This window comes from Amblyomma maculatum, chromosome 11, assembly GCF_055883805.1.
Source record: "Amblyomma maculatum isolate TAMU_Amacu chromosome 11, ASM5588380v1, whole genome shotgun sequence".
NCBI lineage: Eukaryota > Metazoa > Arthropoda > Arachnida > Ixodida > Ixodidae > Amblyomma > Amblyomma maculatum.
The window spans coordinates 12,017,153-12,039,741 of record NC_139354.1 but is presented as its reverse complement, the minus strand read 5'-3'; the positions used below and the strand labels follow the sequence as shown (position 1 = coordinate 12,039,741).

General features: G+C 44.7%; 1 protein-coding gene across 2 annotated transcripts in view; it reads left to right on the top strand.

Moving 5' to 3' along the window:
* The window catches only part of LOC146172870 (fibronectin-like), a 46,741-nt gene that overhangs the window by 18,884 nt on the left and 5,268 nt on the right, over positions 1-22,589 (top strand). Inside the window, exons 7-13 of one of the 2 annotated variants that reach the window (XM_084583276.1) lie at positions 1,795-2,112; positions 2,525-3,463; positions 4,971-5,912; positions 6,507-7,463; positions 7,966-8,904; positions 9,612-10,544; positions 13,673-14,706. In XM_084583276.1, the coding sequence (XP_084439402.1) occupies positions 1,795-2,112; positions 2,525-3,463; positions 4,971-5,912; positions 6,507-7,463; positions 7,966-8,904; positions 9,612-10,544; positions 13,673-14,349 (5,705 nt within the window). In that variant the 3' untranslated portion in view covers positions 14,350-14,706. Of the gene's footprint in view, positions 1-1,794; positions 2,113-2,524; positions 3,464-4,970; positions 5,913-6,506; positions 7,464-7,965; positions 8,905-9,611; positions 10,545-13,672; positions 14,707-22,589 lie in introns of those variants that run through there. The other variant, XM_084583275.1, reaches the window with a different exon arrangement.

The window sequence follows — 22,589 nt, the reverse complement described above, 5'->3', positions numbered from 1 at the left end:
GTCGTGGGTTCGGGTTTCTTCTACTATATATATATATATATATATATATATATATATATATATATATATATGCCACTATCAGTGGAACCACCATTAGGCGGCGGACTATAGTAACCAGAGTGTTTTCTGAAACTTCCTAGAATGTTTCTATATTCCCTTCTGGCGCCGTGTCCCTGTATAGGGACGCGAACTATGTGCGGCCTGCTGTGCAAAAAGGCAATGAAAAACGCCGTTTGAATTTTTCAAAACACGTGTCCTGAGCCACTTTACCGAACTACTGGCACCATCGTACGTGATTTTAAAGAAATCCTGTCTGAAAATCGCCACAAAAATGGATACGGCTACGTTCTACCGAGCTAACAGTATTTGTTTCTTGTTTTTTTTTTTTGTCATTTTGTGCTGTTATAAATCTGAGCCGGTCAAAATATTAGCCTTTATTTATCAAAGGAAGAGCCGTGACTGTGAAATAATGGCTATCATCTTTGTTACCAGTGTATTAAGCCTTGCGTGCACTTCCGAATGTGAGCGTTCCTGTTCGGGGACAGGGTGCCTCAAAGTCGCCTCCGCTGGCGCTCTGATTTTCTGATTGTTCGTCGTCACCCTCTTACTGTGTGAGCTTTGCTGTGCAAAAATGCAATAAAAGCGCCATTTTGGATGTTTCAAAACACGCCAAATTCGACTTCCTTATGTCACTGTACCCTCTTAGGTCAAGAAACAGGAAGTTGCCGGTGAATCTAATTTCTCACTGTCGATTGCATTGTGCAACAGCTGGATAGAGTACCTGTGAGACGCAAGTGCCGAGAAGCTTCAGCAGAAAAGTGTTTTGGACAAGATGGCCTTCTAAACTGGCATTGCGAACTGCCTAACTGCGTGCAACAGATAGCGCAGTCGGCCAAGTAGGGAGTGCCCAAGGCCTTCAAGAAGGGGGCTTTGTCGGGCTGGTTGGTTCATATTGTCATTTTGGTAGAAATCAAGAAACAGCGCTAACATACAGGGCGAGTGGAAAGGCGAGACAGACACAGCGCATGTGTCTTACTCGCCTTTCCACTCGCCCTGTCTGTTAGCGCCGCTACTTCATTTTGTTCAACCCAAGATCTGTTTCGATGAAGGCTAGACAGCATTTTCTGCTGACAGCTACCATTAGGTATGACGACTACAATCACTGGCCGTAGCATGTCAACACATTCTACTCACAGCGCTGCTGCCGTGAAGGATGCACAGAGAAGTGTCGGATTCGCTGCCAAAAGTACCACATTTTTTTGTGCATGTCAGCCTGCTCAGAGCAGCTGTTTTTACCCTTTTCACATAAGTATACTGTGAAGTGATTGATTTAATTAAGAAATCAAGCAATAATCATTTAACAATCTTTTGTGCCGGATATCTTGCTTGGACACTATCGCACTTTCTGCTAGTAGCACTCATTACTTTTTTCTGTATTGAGGCACCATGTCCCCGAAGGGGGACATTGCAAAAGAGAACGAAAAAATAAACTTTTTCGTTCAATTTCTTCAGGATACGTCATTTGAAGCGTTGGAGAACCGAAAATGACCATCAGATAATTTCTGTATTGCAAATATTTTTTTCCGCGCCTCCCCTTCAGGCGCGAAAGCAATATTTGAAAATCTTAATTCAATGCTTCTATCCACCGCACGGACAAGTTCTCAGTGGTACCAAGTGAGAGATACTCTATTCTGCCATGTTGAAGCGCTGCAACCTTGCCGTGCGCATTTCCAAGGACAGCTCGTCAATGATAAATTTCTTCTGCGCCATTGCGCTTTTTTCCCACTCTCGCAGATTCCAGCAGGCCTGTCGATCTCGTCGTAGTCAAAAGACAGGCGACGAGAGTGGACGTCACATGGAAGGCACCCCTCGATCCAGCCGGTCCCTTGGACGGCTACCGAGTGCGCATCTGTCCCGAGCTCGGAACCTGCCCCGCCATCGGAGTGATCAGCCGCTGGAAGACGTTGCACAAGAGCACTCACAACAACACATTCTACGGCCTGCAACCCTACACCAACTACCAGGTCCAGGTCAAAGCCTTCAACAACCTTCCAGATGGAAAGACGGCAGAGGGCGACGTTGCTGTCATTGCCGTGTCTACCACACCTAGCGGTGAGTTCAGCATCCGTGTTTGATGGATGGGGTAGCACTAGGAACATTGGCGACTAGATACCATAGCCCAACAAATGATAATTGAAAGCTTCACTTCTGCCTTAGTCCAAGCCTTTTTTTAAATTAATATTCTTAAGCGATGGAGTCATTTTGTGGATAACTCACGAATTATTCGCTGAGCCCGTCTTGCGACCCGTTGACTGCGACAAGCCGGTCTTTCAGCTGTGCGGTGAAAGCTACGTGCTTCACTAAGGAGTAAGGGTGTGGAGAGAACAGCAGGAAAAAATACTGTTCCAGATTTGTATATTAAGCAGGACAACTCTGACAAGAGGGGGCTGAGAATGGAGTCTCAACAACTCGTACTGATTGAAGTTCTTCCACTGGTCTTTTTTTTTTCTTTTTTTGCCAACAGAGCCCAGTGAGCCTACCAACTTGACCGTAGAGACAGTGAACAGCACGACTCTTCTGATCACTTGGCAGCCTCCTAGCCACAAGAATGGACCGGTATACGGCTACAACATCAGCTGGTGGAAGACCGCAGGCAGTTCAGTGCATGAAGTAGACGACGTAGCCTCTAGTAAGAGCGTCTTCCTTGCTGGAGAAGCGACGTCTTATCTATTGCACAGCCTTGTGTCTTACACGACGTACGCCGTTAGAGTCGCCAGAGTTAACGTTTACGGCAACAAGACTCTTGAAGGAGCCGCAGCACACGCTGAAGGCATCACAGATCCCCAGCCTTCTCCGCCACCAGTTGACATCTCAGTGGAAGCGGTTAAAATCAACGCTACAACATCGAAGCTCGTCTGCAGTTGGTCCTCGCCTAATGCCACTGTGAAACCACCCATCGAAGGTTACCTCTTGCAAGTATGCTCTGCTTACAATGAAACGCAGGAATCTACTTGCCTGGAAGCGAACACGACAGCTATCAAGCTCTCGCATACTTTCGAAGCGGTGCTCAACTTCGTAGACTATGACATTCGTGTAGAAGCCTACGTCCTCAACCACGGTCGCATCGTCGTGGGCGAGCCAGCCTACGTCAGAGTCAGCACAGAGGCGCCAGTGATACCCGTCGTCACAGACGTCAACGTCACAGCAATCAACTCTACGTCCATATATGTGGAATGGAAACCTGTAGATTCTGTCCAAGACTTTGACGTGATTTACAACGTCACTATAGTCGATTCGTATGGCGCGCAAATGAGACAGCTGTTTGTTAGCTATTGGACGGTGACTCTTGCGGACCTGGAAGCGTACACAGTGTACCATGTTTATGTGTCAGTGTGTGTGGAACGAGGATCAAAGCGGCAGTGTGGAACCGCCACCCGTGGTGTCGTTCGGACGTCAGCGACAGGTCAGTCGACTACTCCTGTGCCGTCCACTGTACCACCTGCTTAAATTATTTGAGAAAAGAGAGGGAGGAACCTGTTAGTACTATTCCAGCCCGTACATTTAATGAACAAGGAAATCTCCCAACGTGGTCACAATCTTCCCAAAACCTTCCTTTTACATTTCGGCAGTTACTTAGTCATAACTGGAATCTATTGAGAATCACCAGGGAAGAGAATGAAAATGTAGGCGACAAGTCAGATATGCGTGGTGGAACTCCACTGTTAATTAAATGGAACTTTTGCTATGTGGATTTACGCTTCTCTAATGAAACATCGGTGACATAAAACTCAGGTCATAAAGGCTGCCGTTGACAAAAGAAAAAGAAAAAAAAGGGTAACTATGTTCGCGCTGCCGGTTTACAAGCAGTCAGTTTGTTTTACCTTTACTATAGTTTCGAGTAATGTAAATTCCTAATCCTGCGCATTATAATATCAGTAAATAAACACCGTATCCATACGCCATCAAGCATTTGTGTTTATTCTTTACTTGGGTCTGGCCTAAAGGCGATGGGACCGAAGCAGTTTCTTCTGCTTGCGATGAAAAAAAAAAAAAAAAAAAAGCTTTACTTCATTAGCTTCCAGCTGCATGCTTCCCTCGCCTTTTTTTTTTTTCTTTTTTCCTTTTCACCTCGTTACTGTATGCACTTTAAACAAGCCAGCTGTTCTTGGAATGTGGCAGTTCAAAGTCCGCTTCTTCTGATCACTTTCCAACTTTACCTGAAAGCGTGCAGAGACAAAATATTCCGCGCTACAACTGGAAAACCCCTGAAAAATCGCAGTTGTCACCTCAATCCTGCGAAAATTAACACTTCATACCATGGGCTTTCAAATTATGATAAAGTAACTCATAGCACGAATGACACATCTCTGGAACCTAGCCGAGTTGAACATCGCCCTGTAACGCGACGCCCAAACATCCCTCAGGCAGAGCCACAGTCGTCCCGAGTATTAAAGGTGAGCAACAACTTTCTAATGCCCAGCTCCCCTTCTCCTTTTCTGTGTCACTATGTTTGGCGCTTTTACGCAGCTGTTATGCTCCAAATCGCAAATCAGATAAAGGCGGCGAAAGGGAATTTTGTTCTTGTCCAAAAAAAAGTTTGGTACTAAGGTGGAACTACAAGATGTTTCATTAGAGAATTTACACTTAGCACTAAGACCGTCGACATAAGTAATGTCGGCATGCAAGAAAATAGGCTTCCATTCGTTCATTATTCGTTGTTGTAAATATCTATCTGATCGTGATATTACAATGCCTAAGATCCGCATGCTGCAACTGTAGATACTTTGCATGAAGAGGCAACCATTCCAGGAGGCATCCGCTGCATTCAGGATTGTGCTGTTGATTAGTGCTTCCTTCTAGACACTAGCGAACTCTGCTGCTTAAACAAAGCTTTTAAGATCTTCTCAGACCTTTGCTTCCTGCTTACTGCTGCTGGCTAATATTTCAACTGCCTAATATTCCTCTTGCAGCTTCAAGTAAACCAACGAGCCTTCGTGGTACATCAAACGACAGCGCAATTCGCATATCTTGGGAAGAACCTCTGCACGGAAACGGGCCTCTCAGGGGCTACGATATATCTTGGTGGCAGAGTTACCCCGCTGGCAACCGCAGTGAACAGGTCATCCAAGGCAACGTCACGAGTGTCTTTATACAAGGCAACGTTCACTCATACGTTGTGACCAACTTGAATCCCAATACACTATATTTCATCCAAGTGCGCCGAATTAATGGGCAGGGTTCCGAAAGAGTTGTAGGCGTTGCGGCCCTGATTGAAGCCAAGACTGCTCCAAACTCATATCCCAAGCCTGAGGAAGCAAGGTTCACGATTCACAGATTGAATGAGACGTTTTTTAACTTCAACATAACATGGAAGCCGCCATCAGTATCTAGTGGGGACGCGGATATCGCAGAATACGAAGTCTTTGTTCAACGCATTGAGGAAGGAAAAGCGGCCACCATATTCACGGTCAACCCGACCAGCCCTGAGTATCTCTTCACCGTCAGCAACCTCAATCCGTTTGTCGAGTACGTCGTTCAAATTAGAGCTTACGCCAGATTTGGGGACTTTTTAGTCAAGAGTGAAGCGGCAGAGTTGCGTATCTCTGTTGATGCCAGGACCCTACTTGTAGTGTCAGAGATTGAAACGTTCAACTCGGCCGATGGCGTCTTAGTCGTACGCTGGAAATCGAGCGCATTTGCTGATTCCAGTAGTACGGTTTACGAGGTGAAGCTGATTGCAGTAGCAACCGGTAAAGAAGTTGAAAGCACCGTGGTGACATCTCTGGAGGCCACGTTCACGGGTCTCGAACGGAAAACCAACTACACGGTACAAATCAAAGCTTGCGACGTAAGGGGTCACAGCCGTAAGTGCGGCGAGTCCACCGAAGCCAGCTTCCAGACTTTCAAAGCAGGTTAGTACTTCGGCACATATTTCTTCCAGTTGAAGAGCGAACAATCTCCATTTATACAGATTAACAATGCATGCCTGCTCGCACCGTGTAATTACTAATCAATGCTCTACGCCACACCGAAATTGTCAGTTTTGGTATGTTGTTCGGAGTATCGACGAAGTGTGTCCTTTTTCGCTTCACAAGGTGATTGCTCGTATTGTATTCTATTTCATATACACGTTGTCAAACTACCAATCCCAAAAGAAAGGAGTACGGAGAAGCTAAGGCGTTTCAGCCAGTGAGCAATGAGGATGCCATTGAAAAAGACGTTTGAACATAACCATCATATTATAAAAGCCCAGAAAAGTATGAGCACGCACATATTGGAAGCAAAAGTACTGCTAGCGACTGCTCACAGCGTAAGATTTTGTTATAGGTCATGGTGCGTGATAGAAATGGCATTTTTGGCAGCTGTCGGGACCTATAGTTCAAATAACACGGTGCATGGCTATAACTTCTTATACGATGTCTTGGCCTGTGATGTGCATAAAATATGACGCGACTGACGCAGTTCTGCTCAGAAGTCTAAACATGGTCTAAATAACATCTTTTCAGATGACGTCCCTCGTGCCAATGACGTCAGTGTAGTCGCTATCAACTCTACCGCTCTGAAGGTCAGCTGGCGTATACCAACTTCCACATCTCAAATGAATGTTACGGGATACCGCGTTGGCTGGCGGCTTGCAGACAGTAACATAACCGGAACGACCGCACAGAGCGGTCTAGTGGAGGCGCAGTTGTCCGCCGAAAATAAGACCACTTTCATCGTCACTGGCCTCGAACCGTACAAGCAGTACGATATTGAGATCACCGTCTTCTACGTAGTGGAAAATGTCGCCAGGAACGTTTCTGTGATTTCCAAGGGCACGACGGCACCGAAACCATCGGAACAGCCTTCTAATGTGGCCGTTGAGATCTCGAGCGAAATCGACAACTTGACGCGAGTAAAAATCACGTGGGGCTTACCGAAGCACCTCCCAGGACCTCCGTTGGAGGGTTACTATATCAACATATGTCCCGTCGATGAACTCCCCATGCTCCCAGGTGGTTCCACATGTCTTACGTATAATACATCTTCCACTACATTTACGACGGTACTGGAAGGCTTGAACAGGCTTGAGGCGTACAATGTGTTTGTGAGTGCCTACACAAGGCATCAAGGACTGATCATAGTTGGGAAATCAGCAGAAACGTTTGTCAGCACAGATGTAAGTCCTGTTCTGAAAGTTCAAGGAGTGGCAATTGAAGTGGTCGGCAAGGGAAATGTTAAGGTGTCTTGGAACAAGGTCGATCTCTCGGCTACCAGGTGGAACGCAGTGTACGAAGTGACAGCAGTGCTGAAGAGCTCTGGCAAAGAAGTTTTTGTAGGAACAGTCAACTCCACAGAAGTTACCTTGACAGGCATCAAAGGAGACGATGAGTACACGATTCGAGTAGAGGCGTGCATAATTCGAGGAGGCGCTAAGCACTGCGGAAGAACGAGCACAGCCAACGTGAAGCCTTCACTGTACGGTAAGTGATGCACAAACAGGCCCACGTTCTGCAAAACTTACTTGCATATACCAGTGACAATTTAAAATTTCATTTCTGCACATGAATTAGTAGCGGTATTGAGCGAGAGGCACTAATATCGGGTTCCTGACACAAGCCGATTGATTTTGAGGTATTTCTGAATAATCCTCAATTAGAAAGACTAACAGGTCCTTTGCTATCTTTAGACTAATTTACGTTTAGTTAATATCTTTAAAGTAAAAACAGTTAGACTACCTTGAATAAATTGGCTTTAGCCAGTATGGCAACCAGTTTCAGTTTAACTTCATCCAATCGAGACACTTTGTCAAAGGAACTACATTTTTTGCATCGCTCTCTTGTAACTTTTGTTTACCAGAAGCTGCATGCTAACTCGCGTTCTTCGAAATGCAATAAACCCACCCAAAATAGCCTTGCCATTCTGATGAGCTCACTATGTGATCTATCACATGTCTTTCTCTTTCCCCCTCTCCTCGTTACACAGTTCGGGATAATCAGAGTGTGAAGATTGAAACTGTCAACAGCACAGCCATAAGAGTGACCCTGAGCAACGAAAGCTCAGCAGAACCTTCCCTGACTGGCTTTGAAGTTTCGTGGTCACCGAGCAAACCTTCAGAGGGCCAGGAAGCGCCTGGAAGCAGAGTTTCAGTTTTTGTTCCCAGTAATCAAACTGGTTTAGACATCACCGACCTGGTCCCTTTTAAACCCTACGACATTCAGGTCACAAAGGTCTACAGTGATGGTGGTGCACAATGGAAAACAACCGTTTCGAGGGCGGAGGCCATCACGGATCCTGTGCCGTATTCAAAACCGGGTAGTGTCACGCACAAGTCAGTTTCTTCTGGCGGTACCTCTTCAACGCTTACCATCGGCTGGAAAGCACCTGTCAATTCTTCGGGTCCCCCTGTAGAGGGCTACCAGGTCACTATATGCGCCAAGGAGGAACGTGCTTCAGAATCAGGGGTTTGCAAGACGTTCAATACTTCCTCGACAGAAACTCATGTTGATGTCACGGGTCTAAAAAGCTTCACTGAGTATGTGGTCGAAATAAACGCTTACGTGACGAACAAAGGACGCATCGTCAAAGGTAATGTAACGAGAACAACCGTCCTCACAAGTTCTCCGCCGATTCCGTCCGTAGACAGCCGTGTTGTGTCCAAGAAAATCCAGGGAAGGTCTGCAAGCGTGTCATGGACTCGCCCTGAGGGGATTCCGTCGTTCGAGGTTGTGTACGAGGTCGTCGTCACGGAAGAAGCATCAGGACGTATTATTTCCCGGCGTGAAGTAAATGACACAAACATAGTGCTGGAAGACCTTCTAGCTTCTACAGAGTACACTCTTTCTATCGAAACCTGCATCGTGAGCGGAAGCCGAAAACAGTGTGGAAACTCAAGCTACACCTCGTTCAAGAGCTCATCGAGAGGTGAGTTACCACCGTGAAAACAGAAGTCCTTAGTTCATTTATAGCCGCAATGTTTTCTCCAAAGACAGTGGTTTTGTGTTGATAGAATGGGCTTCCTACCAATTTTCCTCAAGAAATAATAAATACCAGTTATAAGAAAACTTCAGCATACCAAATTGTGCAGTCCTGGCAAAAGGACAATAAATATTTTAAAACTGCTAGTGCAGAAGGCACTAACAAAGGACTAGCTGCAGAGCCATTGTTAAAATCCCTTACATTAGGAAGACAAATTTTTCTGTCAGCTATTTAATTTCATTTTTTTTTTCCACTGCTGTACACAACACGCATCCCCCCGCTGAATGTTCACAGGTCCACTCAGTAACAGTGAAAAGGGATAGTATAGAGAAAGTGGACGTCTAAAATATACTCATGGCTTTCACCAAAGTGACTCACACATCAGTGCAATCGTAGACTTCACTTTGCCTGTTTCGTTCTAACACGTGTTCTAGTGTGGAATCTGCAAATGAGGAAATAGTATAAAAGGTTTCGTCCATCAACTCCATAGCCTAAGCCCTTGATATTTGCTTCCTCAGATTTTGCTGTTTGCGCTATGGTTCTATTTAATATTCAAATTCATCTATTTACATTTACAAATGCGTCTGTTCAAATGCACCTATTTAATTGCAGTTGGTTAGCTTACTCTCAACACACAATACTTATTTTCCCAGGGGGACCCAAGGAGCCTATCCATTTGCGCATCAAAGCGATAAACAGCACCTCTCTCCTTGTCACATGGCCCGCGCCTCCAAAGAACTCAACTCCATTTGAAGGTTACCTGGTAGCATGGTGGAAATTGAACAAAACTGCCAATGAAGAAGAGTTCGTATCTAACCAGACCCTAGCAGCAGATTCTACAAGACTGATAATCCGAGAATTAGAGCCGAGCACCACTTACTACGTTAATGTCTCGAGAATCTACAGCGACAATGAAACAGATGCAATTGACCTTGAACAAGTGGCAGGCAGCACGCAGCCCGACCCTTTCCAGAAGCCTGGTAACCTGAATGCCAAGTTTGATTTCAACTCTTCGCAAGTAACAGTGACTTGGGACCCTTTCCCAGTTCGTCCGGAAGACTCACCCGTGCGCAAATACTCGGCAATGCTTTGCATAGCCATCGCTAATGGAACTGATGAGGACCTCGTAGATTGCCAAGTGGAAACAAAATCGGCCGTTGACACTAAGGTGATCTTTCCAAATTTGAAAGGTCTGTCTGAGTACCGTGTCGAGGTGTGGGCCGCTGTAAGCGTGGACGGCAACAGAACTGACCAGGGAGAGCCCGCCGTCATCCGCTTCAGCACTCCTGCACCAGTCGTGCCTGAGCTCTGGGAGTCGCTGCGAGCAGATCTTAATGAAAGTGACGTCACTATTTTCTGGAGCCGGCCAGCAGGACTTGAAGCATACGAGCTCCTCTACCATGTGACCTTGTACCGTGAATCATCACAGTCTACTATCCACAAGATCACCAACGTGACAGAGGCGGCCTTTGAGGGTCTCAAGCCCCAGACCAACTACACAGTTGATGTGGCAACTTGCGTCGTCAGCGGAAGTCGACAGCGCTGCACCGGAAACACTACCATCGAGTTCAGGACTCTGCCAGCCGGTAAGTGAAAACTGCTTTCAAAATTATCCGTCACCGTCGTCCTTTTCTGGACAATGGACAGTTTAGCTTTCGTAGGTGCAGATATCCTGAATCTTATAAGCTCTGAATGTTGTTCGAAAACCAGAATACCTGCTATGCGGATATCCAGACGTTGTGATTTTATACGTTCGTCACCAGAAGAACACGATGTCAGAATTTTTTTCCAGTCACTGACGTGATTACCCTGCATGGAAGATATGCGCGATGTTTTTAGGTAGTAGACGATACTGGCAAGTGGATTTTTTTTTTGATAACAACCCAATGTTCGCAATTTTGCATTATGACACCGCTCTACATCGGTATAACGCATAGGAGAAAACTTCGCTGTTATTGCTGGCATATTTTTTTCTGTTGTTAGATGATGAAACCATGCACCGGGAAGGCCATTTGCGAGAATGGCGCTTGAATATCACACAATTTCCTTGTTTGCGCCACTTTCTTTACAGAAAAGCCAAGAGATACTTAGCGCAATCCGTAGATACGGATTAACAAGGCGAAGTTAACTGCCGATACGTGTGCCGCGTAGATTCTGCATGACGTCGGCGTGCACTACTATTTCTCAGATGATGATTCGTTTGCGCGGAGCAGAAGTATACACGATTTTGACAAATGCTTCTTGTTTTGGTAACACAGTGACAGGAGTCTAATTGCTTCCTCATTGAAGGATTTTGAGGATGCGTTTTCAGCTTGTAATACCAAGCTGGTGCTGATGATCGAAAGCTGACGCGCCCCCTACACCGGCGCCTTATCAAACAAAGCCCGGAGTGTCTTATAAGACACTCATTGGCATCAGCACATTGGCATCAGCGCCTTTTCTTTCGTTACGCGACATGCGTTTGCTGCACCTGAGCCACCACCTCCTTTTTAAACACTGCGACACTGATTCCGGCAGACCTTTTTAACTCACTGTTTCTTGTGTCTTGAGCGTAGACGCGTAGACGGGGGAACAATGAACCGCTCAACTAGTGCGCGATTTCCGCCGCGGTGTTGTTTACAAATGCCATAGCCGCGAACGGAAATATATTTTTGATCGGAACCTGTGGCTGCGCATGACGGCAACATTTACGTCAAGAACAATAGCCCTTCTGTGCCCATGTCTTTTCCTGCGTGGCTTTAGCTACATACAAAACATAAAGGGCATATTCATTTTACAAAGCCGAAGAAATGTCCGCACATGCGCTATGAATAGGTTAACGTACCGCCACCAGCAAGCTTAACACGAACACTTGAGCGTGTGGCCTCGACGAACATTAAGAGCTGCTCAGCGCTAGTAAAAGAGGTCCGGCATTAAGCTGAAGTGGCAGTCAGGCACCCGCTATTGGCAGTGATCCGAAACATATCGTGCAGCATGGCCTCGCTGATATTTAAAATCTAAGCCAGTGGCCACCTTTGACATTGGAGCAGATAGAATAAATAATTCGCTTGTGAGGAAGGTAAACGCTTTATAGCAGCCTAATTCAGGACGTGCAGTTTGACTTGTCGCGAATCAAAAAGAGCAAATAGGGATCAAACGGAGCGGGGGGAAAAGTGTGTGCATGAAGAGGGGGGTGGGGGGGGGGGGGGGAGGGGTTCGAACACCTGGTATATCCTAATCCTAAGTGACATCACGCAGCACGCAAGCGTCTCTTGCATTTAGCCACAGTCAGCTGTAGCGCGTTGACTGAGCTAAGCGATAGCTGTACCTCCACTCTAGGCTTAACCTGCTTCAGGGAAGGAAAGTAACCTCCTTGTAAAAGGTTCGAAATCTGCGTGAGAAGTATTTCAGCGAGTGTTTCCAACCTGCTTGATGGGCAGCACTTGAGCAATTCTACACCAGCCTCGTTTGACGTTTGAATCAATGAAGGCTTTTAGCATAGCGAATAACATGGCCACTTCAGCGTACCGCCTACCGTGGCTGCCAGTGCGCATGCGCAGATCGCCCAGATTACGACAGATGGCGTCAAGGGCAAGGTATCCGTAGCGTTGTGTTCCAATGCCTGTGGGAATGCCGCTATTCACTTGACTAAAGCAATTTGGTAATCGCCGGCGCAGTTTTGTACTTTGCTTGTTCTAAGCCATAATTGAATAGATCTGAAACAGTACGTGTTCCCTGTTTTGATTGGCATTAGCTCGTTCAAAAGTGTAGAATTCTTTCGAACAAAAACACTGTGCCGAAAGTCCTGCTCGCAGTAGCCTGCGAATTTCTACTCCATCCAAGGTTCAAGGCTGTTGTTAAGCATGGTGCTGCCTGGTTGCAATCACCGACTCGGATAATTCTCCCAGATGTGCAACCGTGCCTCCGGTACTCGTGGTAACGGCACCACAGTACACGCAATGCTACCGCATACCACCCGCTGTCAGTGACAGCGCCCCTACCAGATGGCGCAGATGGCGCCAGGTGCCCGTGCGTGGCAGTCACATGATGTCTCAGGGAAATATGGCCATGCGAAGCAGCAGCACCGCATCTGTGAAGTTGGCTTCGCCACATCAAATTGCGACGTTTGGTGAGCGGCGTGAGGAAAGCAGACGCGTAACTCGGATCCTTGCGAAAGCACATAGTGGAACACTGGGCATCTGCGTGCTCGCCTTTCAAGTTGTGACCAATCAGCACGTACGCACTGGCGGTGCGCGGTAGGCGGTAATGTGTAATGGTACTCTAAAAGTAATTTTCCATGTCGCATATATATATATATATATATATATATATATATATATATATATATATATATATATATATATATATATATATATATATATATATATATTAGCGGTACATTATCTTCCCTCCATTCGTTAGAGACTCTCGACCGGATAACTGCATTAGCTAAACCAAAGCAAAGTATGGCGGTTCCCCTCCTTCCTCAGCGCAGGTATATTATCGAGTGTATTTTCTCGAGGTGCTGTGTTTTCCATGCGCACTTAATGCTCTTCAGAAGCTTACATAATTGTGGCCTGAAAAGAATTTTGCGCTCGATGCAATAGATTTCCTCGATTGCGTCTAGGCTAGCGTCTTAGTGTCACAATTCGTTAAACTCCGTGTTTGAAATAAACTTTTTGTTTAAACATGTGTTTCCCGTCTGGTTTTTTCCCCCCGAACCTCACCACAACAGACACGAGACATCACACGCCTCAAGTCGTCGTGAAAGCTGTCAATGCCACTGCTCTTGAAGTCACATGGCCCAGGGAAGACTCGTACAGCAAGACACCCGAAGAGTACTCCGTCTCGTGGCGACCAAAAAGGGATATCCATCCCGCTCAAGTCACATCAAGAACGCTGATCTTCCCCCCTGAAGAACAGGGAAGACAGATGACCATCACAGGTCTTGAGCCTTACACGCCGTACACCGTTTTAGTGGCTCGCAAAAGTGGGACACGGCAGAGCCACCGCACCCTTGTGGTCACTGGTGGAGAGGGCGTCACGAACCCACTGCCAAGCTCTCCTCCTACCAATTTGACGCTAGACGTCGTCAAGCATCACCATGTGAATGGCACAACAGAAGTGATAGCTCTGGTAACCTGGAAGCCTCCAAAGGATACCAGAGGTGCATCGCCGGATGGATACCTAGTGTCATTGTGCCCATTGAATGATTCTGCTGCAGCTACTGCATCGCATTCAAAACCTTCGTGCGAGAGCCGAAAGACGGTGTCGGACGCTACGAGGACCATTTTCTCATTGCCCGCGTCGTGGGCTGGCGGTGGTTACGTGGTAGAAGTGAGGGCGTTTGTAGAGCATGACTGTCACACCATCGAAGGAGAAGTGGCGATAGCTCTGGCTACAGCGACATAAATTTGACAATTAAGAGTGGGCTTAGCATTGTCCTGCAGCATTTCGTGAGTGACGGGAGGGCATAGAAATGAATCTTGGAGAAGTATGTTATTCGTGCAATATAGGCTACTTCCAGTGATCTCGTCTGTTATACGCACGAATGTTGAGGGAATGGGTGCACGGTATTTTTGAATAAAAATACAAAATTCATGACGTCAAAGGAAAGGTCAGTCATTCACTTCCATTCAAAAAATTATTTTAGTATTGGTTACATATCCATAAGCATAATTGTTACTTTATCACATTACCGCTTGGAGGAGGCGAGAAGCCAGGATATAATTAGCGGGATCAGTGGAAACGAGTTGGCTTTATATTGCCTATTTGTTTCAGAAGAACCTGCCCTAAAGCAACCTTCAGTCTACACTGCGTTTATGATCGAGGGAGCTGGTATATTTATATGTTTTTGCTGAACACAAAAGAAGGCTTGAATTTCATTATAACTACATTTTCATAGCGAAATCTACAAACCTCCTAGATTACTCATATTAGTAAAGCGGTCGTCTTTTTGTTTTTTATTTCTTGTTTTTTCTTTTTTTTTTTTTTTAGGCTTCGCGAGATCGGGGTGCACATTTCCAAGCATTTTTGGTGTTTGAAGCCTTACTTTTTCCTTTATAATAATATTACTTGCGTTGTACTTTAGTGCAACAGCCTGCGGCTAGGGCAAACAAGATATTATTTTCAGGTTTTATTTCCGTGCCAATAGCAAATACTTTTATGCATCTAATTACCATTAGGTAGGTAATTTTTCCTGATCTGCTTACATGACAGTATTCCAGGTGGCCAGCTAAGTGTAACAAACCTTAAAAGCAGAAATGGAGTGTGCGATCCCTGTAAAGCCAAATGAGGCCATAGAGAGTATCACGTCCTGGTCCGCAGTAGTACTTTTTTTGAAGCGAAAACGCTTCTTAATACTGTCAAACACAACTTCAAATCTTGTGTGAAGCCTGTGTCGACCTCAGCAGAAGGAAACCGTTGGAGCGGAAGGCAGTCGAACGCAGGGATTCGTTGTTGAAAGCAGGTACAGAACCTCGTTGCTATTCCCGCAGCCGATCACCGTGCGTGCATTACTGCCACTTTTTAGCACTGTGCATTGCATGTGGTCCTCTTCATCACATTCCATCCGTGCGCTTTGAATACATAGCACATCGCTATCGCAGTGCCCTTTTAGGGTGCTGCTTATGTTCCATAAAACTCCATATAACTAACTAACTAACTTTTAGGGTGCGTTAAAAATGAGAGTCGGTTTCACTAATGAACTGAATTGACCCAACCCCAAAATTGACTTTCGGCACTTCGAAAACAGGAATTTAAAACTCGACTTGTCCAAAGTTGAAAACTGAATTGTCCTACACCCAAAATAGATTTTGCACAACCCTGGAATTTCACTGCGACCGCCCCCCCCCCCCCCCTTCCCCTCTTAGAGATTAGGTCGTAAAGTCTCCTGTCACTCAGCAGCCCTCAGATTGCTTCAAACAGTTACAACACGCAATCATTTTAAAGGGTAATCTTAGCTGGGACACTTGGCACATTACACTAGTTACTGCTAGCATGACATCTCAATATGGATCTTATAACAATACGGGTTGAACATCAGATGTTCAAGTACTGCGGTGTTGCTAACATCTAACCATCATTTAGACTAATGTGACAATTTTAATGCGAATTATGTGTGGTAATACTCATTCTCCACGACGTGCGGACATCTCGGCTATTTCAAGAATAGTATGACCAAGATATATATAAATGGCCGATATTTCGGTCGCAACAGCATTAGACTATTTTAAGAGCAACGAAATATACGTGTCTGCGTTTCTCAGAAGTGCCAACCTCTAGAATATAATTTGTGTGTTTCTTATTCTGCATATTCTGTGCTTTTTAGCAGAAAAGTGTGGGGAAATGAGAGGCGGCGTTAAAACGTATGAAGAAGGCGGCAATCAGAGCAACCAGTGAAAACACAGGGGAATGCATCTAGCATTATTAAGTTTGATGTGTTGATGGGAAATTAATAATACGCTCATAGTATGAGAGAAGTTAAATGCTTGGAAATCAGACTAAAAAATGCCCACAAGCTGGTGATTGGTTTCGACTGCGCTTTATACTCTATAATTTGTTAGTTAACACTATAAATTTTTTATAGTGTTAAGTTTTCACCAAGACTCCCAACACACCAAAAATTTATTACAGAGCAAGCACACCTCCTTGCGTTTTCCCTGCTTTAGCTGACTGCTGATTCCCTTCATATACATTCGCTACAGTGTTCATTTCGCTTAATTCTGTTCCATTCCAGCAACAATGTATGACTGCCTTTGTTTTGAGAAACAATCATGGGTCACTTTATCATGGGAAAAATAAAATCTGAATTTCACGAAGGTTTTCCACAAATCGAATAATGTATTCCTTTATTATTCTAAAACCAGCTCAGTTTCTTTAGGCATATTTAAGAGATAACTGATGCCCTTACAAATTCATATTGGTCTCCGCTATAAAAAAGAGGGCAATGAAAGATGGTTCAATTATCGTTATCATCAGCCTGAATGCACCCACTGCAAAGCAAAACGCCTTTCCAGTAATTCTCCAATTATCCCTGTTGTGACCACCTTATCATTTGCAGAGATAATAATTTCTGAACAGGTGGCAGCGCAGAAAGGAAAAGGACCGAGACGAGACGTCAAGGGTGGCACTGAACTTCCATCTTTTACACAAAAATTACGTACACATATGTACACTCTGAACTTTCCGGCGTCATCGTCCACACATGCTCAAATCGCCCGACTCTTTTTCGGTGATAGTAATAGATGCGGAACTGGCACATGCTTCCTCCAGGTTGCAATATTAGTTCTGATTCCGTGATTTCTCGTGGCACGCGTTCTTTGTTCTTTTTTCTGAATACGGTGCTCGGAAGATCCCGTCCTTGTCGTCGTGTCTCGCCTCTTTCCCTTTAAGCTGCCATCTGTTCAAAAACATGTCCTAACACGTCCAATTTGCCACATAATTTCCTCCCCCGACCTAGCACTCTTCCATCCCCTCCTAAAATTGCATTCCTTTTGTATAAAGTTTGTCACCCTTAGCGACTATCAGTTGTCCTCCCTTTACAAATGGACATGCCTTACGCATGCCCATTTTGTTTTGATTTCGACTATAATATCAATAATGATCATGTAATATGGGTGTGTTAATCTGCAGCTTGCAACTTGAACCTCACCTAAGGGCACAGGACGTATCTGAGCCGTCTTTACCAAAAGTACCAGGCTGCATGGCTCGCACTTAGTCCTTCCTCTAGTGGAGCCTGTAGGGCTTCCTGGAAAGCCAAATGGACTAGAAACGTGACGGAAAGGGTTCGTCTAACCTCAAGGAAATTTAAATCTTGATGGGTGGCATATATGTGGCTCAGTATATGTCTGAGAAGTAAAGCGTTCAGCCATGTTACTTTTGGTAAAGATGGTAAGGGACGTATTATTATTTACGACAATGGCTGAGTGATTGGCATGTGGCAACCCAGCGCAGCTACTTGGTGGGGAATCCAACCCACCAAGCCACGTTAAGTGATGCCGAATGGTAAGTGTCTTTGTTAATGGGTGGAAAGTAAGTAAAGATGCACCTTCGTCCGGCATAATATATTTCACTGCCCCAGTGTCAGATGTTGAGAGCGGGTAGAAAAAAAAAAGTATGTGCGTATATTAACGCCGCCAGTACCTGTCCTGTTATACGGGCACAGTTGAAGTCACTGATGATGTACGACACGAAGGTGCAGACACCAGTGTCAAGTCAAGCATGAAGCAATCTTCAAACGATAGTGGTTCCAAAATGGCAGCCAAGCGCGAAGACAAGCAAGAAGTTGGCATTTCAAGAGGCCAATGATTTTCGATAATATCTTACGGACTGCCATCTGCCACAAGGAAACAATGAACCACTTCTGTTTAAAGTACGTCATGCCCACTCTTGCAGGACAAACAATGAATACAAGATATTCGGAATGCATATTTGATATTACAGCCAGCCAAAATATCGCTATCACAATACTCTATTTGAAATTCACAGCAGGAGATTCAGCCTTTGAGATCAGCTGCTGCCAAAAGTTCGAAAACTTCCGTCCAGGTGGCGCCACCGACCTGTGATTTCACAAGAGTGGATGTTCACTCTTAATTCAGGAGCCAGCGGCCTACTGTTTAGCCAGATACCTTAAAACGCGCAATTACAAAAACATGTGCCCAATATGAAAATTAAATAGATGATAGCCCGTATGAAATGTGTGCGAAATCTTATTAACAATGAACCGAGCATATTTTAAGGCGAAAGCCTTAAAATATGGGGCTCATGGTGCATAGGCTAGACGCGACCGCCGGACGCGTCATCGCGAAGTATTGCCGTATTTAGCAAGATTAAAGGCATTAAAAAAAACAGAATAAAGAAAGATTATTGATAGTTATAGTTACTCTATAATAGAGGTTATATAGCGATTGCCAGAGGATATAATGAGAACTAATGACTTGTAATGAGCCATATGTCTAACGACGAATTGTAACGACATACAATTGATTACAATGACTAAAATGCTTAGTAACGAGTAATAATGAATAAAATCGCTACTAATGACTACAAATGACTAATATGTCTAACGACGACTTGTAACGGCTACAGTTAATTAGAAATGACTAAAATGACTACTAACCACTTGTCGTGACTACTAAGGACAACAAATGACCAATATGTCTAACGACGACTTGTAAATACTATAAAATTACTAAAAATTACAAAATTTTAGAATTTTAGAAATTACTAAAAATAGGGCGACGGGGCAAGATAAGAGAGGTCGGTGTTGGAGGAAGGGCAGTTAACTAGTTTGCATTGGCACAGCCTAGATGCGGTTTAGATTAATTTGAACTGAGTTATGCAGTGGACGTGAACTGGAATGGTAAGAGAGTGGTAGAGCGGAGTAAGTGAAGCTACATGTGATCGCACATCTGCGTAGTGTAGCTTGATGGGCTTTCAGCGGACTACACCCTTGTCTACAGTCGATGGGCTTGACTAGGATATTGGTATCAGGTGAGAAATTTCGGTCGCCAACTAATGGGCCAGCTCATTACCAGTGATCCCGATGTGGCGAGAAGTCCCCCGAAAGTTTACAAGGTGGTGATGTAATTGGGTCAGGGTATCAACAAGGGTGATGTTCATATCTAGCGGAACGGTTCTATTTAAGGCAAGGAAGGAGAAGATGAAACAAAAGGTGGCATTTCACGGATAATGCTGAGGAGCTCCAGCTCCAAGATATCAGGGCGTTCTAGAACAGTCCACTAAGCGAATCTGATAGGGTCCAGTGATAATGAGTGGCAGAAAATTGCTATGGCACCGTTCCGCTGGCTTTTATGTAAAATCTATGAGTACAGACCACAACTGCGGTGTCCAGTGTCGGGCGATGAATGCATGCGTATGCCACTCTGTTACCTTTATGGGTGGCCGAAGGCATGTTGTGCGGAATCAGGGCGATGCGCACATTTGACATAGGTGGAGAAAAGGGCACTTGCATGGGAATGTCGATCGGTTTCTGTCAGGTGTGAGACGTATTCACTTGCTTTGATGAGTGGTACAAAGTTAAGCAATAGCCGATTTAGAAGATTTAAAAGTGTGGATAAAAAACGTAAGACAGCCGTGTGAAAAGAGAGGTTGGAAATATACTTCTAGAGGGGGTTTGAAAACAGATTTGTACAAACTGTGAAGAGTGGAGCTAAATTTGTAGGGTTGGGTTTGGATAAATGGCATGTAATGAAGACAACAGGTAAGCTTAATGACAGCGAAAGCTTGCGTGAGATGTGGTGTGGGAAATTCTGTGAGCACCGATTGTTTGGAGACTTCTCTGCCGAATAGGTGGGTAAACTGAGTGTAAAGTGGATATTTCCTGAATAACGGGCACTGCCAGCGAGGGGGAACTAAGGGGAACGTCAAGAATTTGGCTTGAGGTATATACGGAAATAGGATGGTCGTCCTCATTCAGCGTAACCTATTGACTGTGACAACGGTGACATGCGTTTCTGGATAGCAACAAAATTGTTATTTGTACCGGTGTCGGAATGAGGAAACTTGACGAACACCACAGAGACACATCCTCGCCGTATTGATATGATAAAGGCTGCGTATCGCATCCTATTCCTGTAATAAGTTAAAGGCAAAAGGCGATAGAACTGAGCACTGAGGCGAGCCATACATGAGAGGAAATGATAGATACTTGGAGGGGAGGACCTGAAATTTATTTATTTATTTACGAACCCTCAGGGCAAGAGACATTAAAGAGGGAAGTGGATAAATAAATAAGGACAATAAGTGTTGCAAAACGTTTTCTGCTATCTGTGCAATGTTAGCTAATGCGCTTGAAAATTCTGGTGTCAATAATGACGACGATTTGAGCAGGAAGGTGGTTCCATTCACTTGAAACTAAAAAGAGTGACTTAAATGTTTATACGATGTTAAATGTTCAAATTCTTACCTCACAGGCGGCACCGACCAGGGCCATATATACTGGTATTGTGTTGGCAGCTAAGAGGGCAAGTGCGTTGCAAGCTCATTCCACTGTTATACCATTGATTTGTGCAGCCTGTAGGCATGTAGCGATGATCGTTATATTTTGAAATGTACGAGCGCGTCTTTTACATTAGACAGATTGCACAGTTTATGAAAAATCCTGAAGCGAATTATTGCTCGGCTGCACGCTGAGCGTTACAAAGAGAGGTAAGTATTCATACTGATTAAGCTTGCGACACGATTAAAGTTAGATAAAATAAAACGCGTGACATTAGGCTGGGTCATCTCCAGCGAATTAATTAGTCTTTCATGGTAGGATCCCATAGAGTAGCTGCATGTTCCAGCTTAGGACTGATTAAGGTTTTGTAAAAACATAATTTAAGAAATGGCGTGGTTTTCGTAAAGTTGCAACCTAATTATAACTGTTAATAATATACAGTACCTGATGTAGTGTGACCTAGTGAGGTCTGCAGATTCTGCGTGAATGTTAGCACCTGAAGGGAGAGTTATCGCGCCCGGATCCTCGTGCAGTGCTACATTTGTCCTCGTTCAGCTACATGAATCATTCATTTCATCAAACAGAAATTAGGAAATGTATCTCCGAAATCATCACCGGATGATTTTATTCCGCGAAAACAAGGCAAACATCAGTAAAGAGATGAATTTTAGATGCGTCTTTAGAAGGCTGGTAATCGACGTCAATAAGAAACAGAATCGGTAGAGAGGCTGACCTTGAAGACACACCCGAGTAAACATCACTAAAAGGTGAATTGTAGTGGTTAGCATAAATAAACACTGTGATTTGTTATGAAGAAAGAATTCGGCCAATTTCAAATCATGGTGATCAATGTTGAATTGATATAGCCTCAAAAGTAAGGACCAACGTCACCCCGCCGGGGTAGCGCAGTGGTTAGGGCGCTCGACTACTGCGCCCAAGGACGCGGAATCGAATCTCGGCCTCGGCGGCCGCTTTTCGTTGAGGCGAAAAGCAAGGCGCCCGTGCGCTGTGCGATGTCAGTGCACATTAAAGAACCCCAGGTGGTTGAAATTCCCGGAGTCCTCTACTACGGCGTCTCTCATAGCCTGAGTCGCTTTGGGACGTTAAACCCCAAAACCAAACCAACTAAATAAATGGCCAACGTCATAACTTGCCGGAAAGCTTTAGAGAAGTCGAGGAAAATACCTTCAGTTACTAATGCGCAGATTAAAATAAGTTGAAGCTTGGTGAACAGGCAAGTTGAGTCTGACATGAATTTGATTTCCGAAAGCAGTGCAGCGCCGGCGTAAAGAAACAATTAGTCTCGAGGAAACTAATAAGATTTTGCGAACATTGCTTGTGCGAATAATCTGCAGCATTCACAGGTAAGCATTGCGACCGTTAAGTAAGAGTCAGAGACAATCACATTTTAGTGCCGCTGCCTAGTGGAGATAGGTATTGAGTCTCTATCGACGCCCACAAACACACCTTTTCGATGGGAAAGGTGAACATATTATGATTAGGCAATGTTATGATAATACAGGAGGTTACAAAAAGAGGCCCAAAAGTTTGGCAACTGAGTGCAACCGCCATGTACAAACACAAAAAATAAATTACTTTGGTAACTGGAAATTACTTTGGAACAACAAGAAGCAGCACTGAATATAAGTGCAAACTTGATAGCTTTATTTAAAAAGTACAAATTTATTAA